Source organism: Nanorana parkeri, unplaced genomic scaffold (genome assembly GCF_000935625.1).
Source record: "Nanorana parkeri isolate BGI_ZX_2015 unplaced genomic scaffold, ASM93562v1 scaffold320, whole genome shotgun sequence".
Classification (NCBI taxonomy): Eukaryota; Metazoa; Chordata; class Amphibia; order Anura; family Dicroglossidae; genus Nanorana; species Nanorana parkeri.
The window spans coordinates 318,849-320,083 of NW_017306588.1; the positions used below are offsets into that span (position 1 = coordinate 318,849).

General features: G+C 51.0%; 1 protein-coding gene across 1 annotated transcript in view; it reads left to right on the plus strand.

Annotated features, from left to right (window-relative positions):
* SEMA5B (semaphorin 5B) overlaps positions 1–292 on the plus strand; it is a 297,119-nt gene extending 296,827 nt beyond the window's left edge. Inside the window, exon 23 of the mRNA XM_018558083.1 lies at positions 1–292. Within this exon, the coding sequence (XP_018413585.1) occupies positions 1–156 (156 nt within the window). The 3' untranslated portion in view covers positions 157–292.
* The last annotated feature ends 943 nt before the right edge of the window (positions 293–1,235 follow it).

Below are 1,235 nucleotides of genomic sequence, written 5' to 3' on the forward strand. Positions count from 1 at the left end.
ACTCTCAATAAGAACAATTTGCTCCCGGACGACCGCACCAACTTTTACCCGCTGCAGCAAACCAACGTCTACACCACGACGTACTACCCCAGCACGCTGAGCAAATACGATTTCAGGCCGGATTCCTCCCCGGGCAGGACTTTCACCAACAGCTGAGGTTTGGTCCCCGATGGAAATCCCAACTTCTCGCTGAGGCTCCATCTCTCACCCCCGTCTCACGCTCCATAAACCCGCCGCCCAGCTCCTTCCATCACCGAACGAGTCGGGCAAGCTCTCAGACCGGACCTGCTGATCCTCCTTTTTGCCGCCGCCACCGCGCTGGAGGAACGCCCCCATCTTCCCCCCCCCGTCCTAGGTCGGGTGAGGAGTAGACTCCGAGGTTGTCTTGGATACTTGAAAACGAGCAAGCTGCTTCTGCGTTACACACCCCATCGGAACATATAGATTGTTTTTTTTTTATCTCTTTGGTGATTTGTGGAATCATTTTTGGGTGATTTTTTCTTGTCGGAGGAGAAAACCGACGAATGGCTTCATCGCTTGCATTACCGGCTCCCGCTCAGCGCGACAGCGAGGCTTCAATCCTCTTTCCTTGCCTGGCAGTATTTCTGACGACCAACAGCCTCAAAAAAAAAACCTGTCTACAACAACACCCAATCAATGCTAAAAAAAAACAAAAACAAGGAGGGCCTAAAAACAAAAACACACAAAAAACTTTTTGAAAAAAAGACATGTCCTGTGCATGTCGACGGAATAGGGAGGGTAACGGGATTAACACGTAGAGACTATTCCATACGCCGCCTCTAACACCATCTCGGGATTTTATATTAGGATTAAGTACTAGTTCCATTGAACGCGGCCTCCTGCTCCCGAAGCGACGCTAAAGACGATCTCCGCGGGCCCGGTCGGGGCCACGCGGTTATAAACCTGACCCGGGGGGGATTTTTTTTTCTTGCACCCAAGGTCAAGTTTGTGTTCCTCATCGGCAGAAGGACCTCACTGGTCTTGGTTTTGTCCTCTGTCCGTCGCTAACGTAACTCTTTTTTTTTTTTAATATCAGGGTTTTAGGAAAAGTAAAAAAAATAAAAAGAAGTTGGACTTCTCAAAGTGAAGGACGCACCGTCACGTCGAGTGCGCATGGAACGGCCGTGATCGACTATAACACACCGCCCCCACACACCGCCGGGAGCAGGTGTGTCCGTGGCGTGGCGGGCCAACCGCAGGGCTACGCTTTTAAG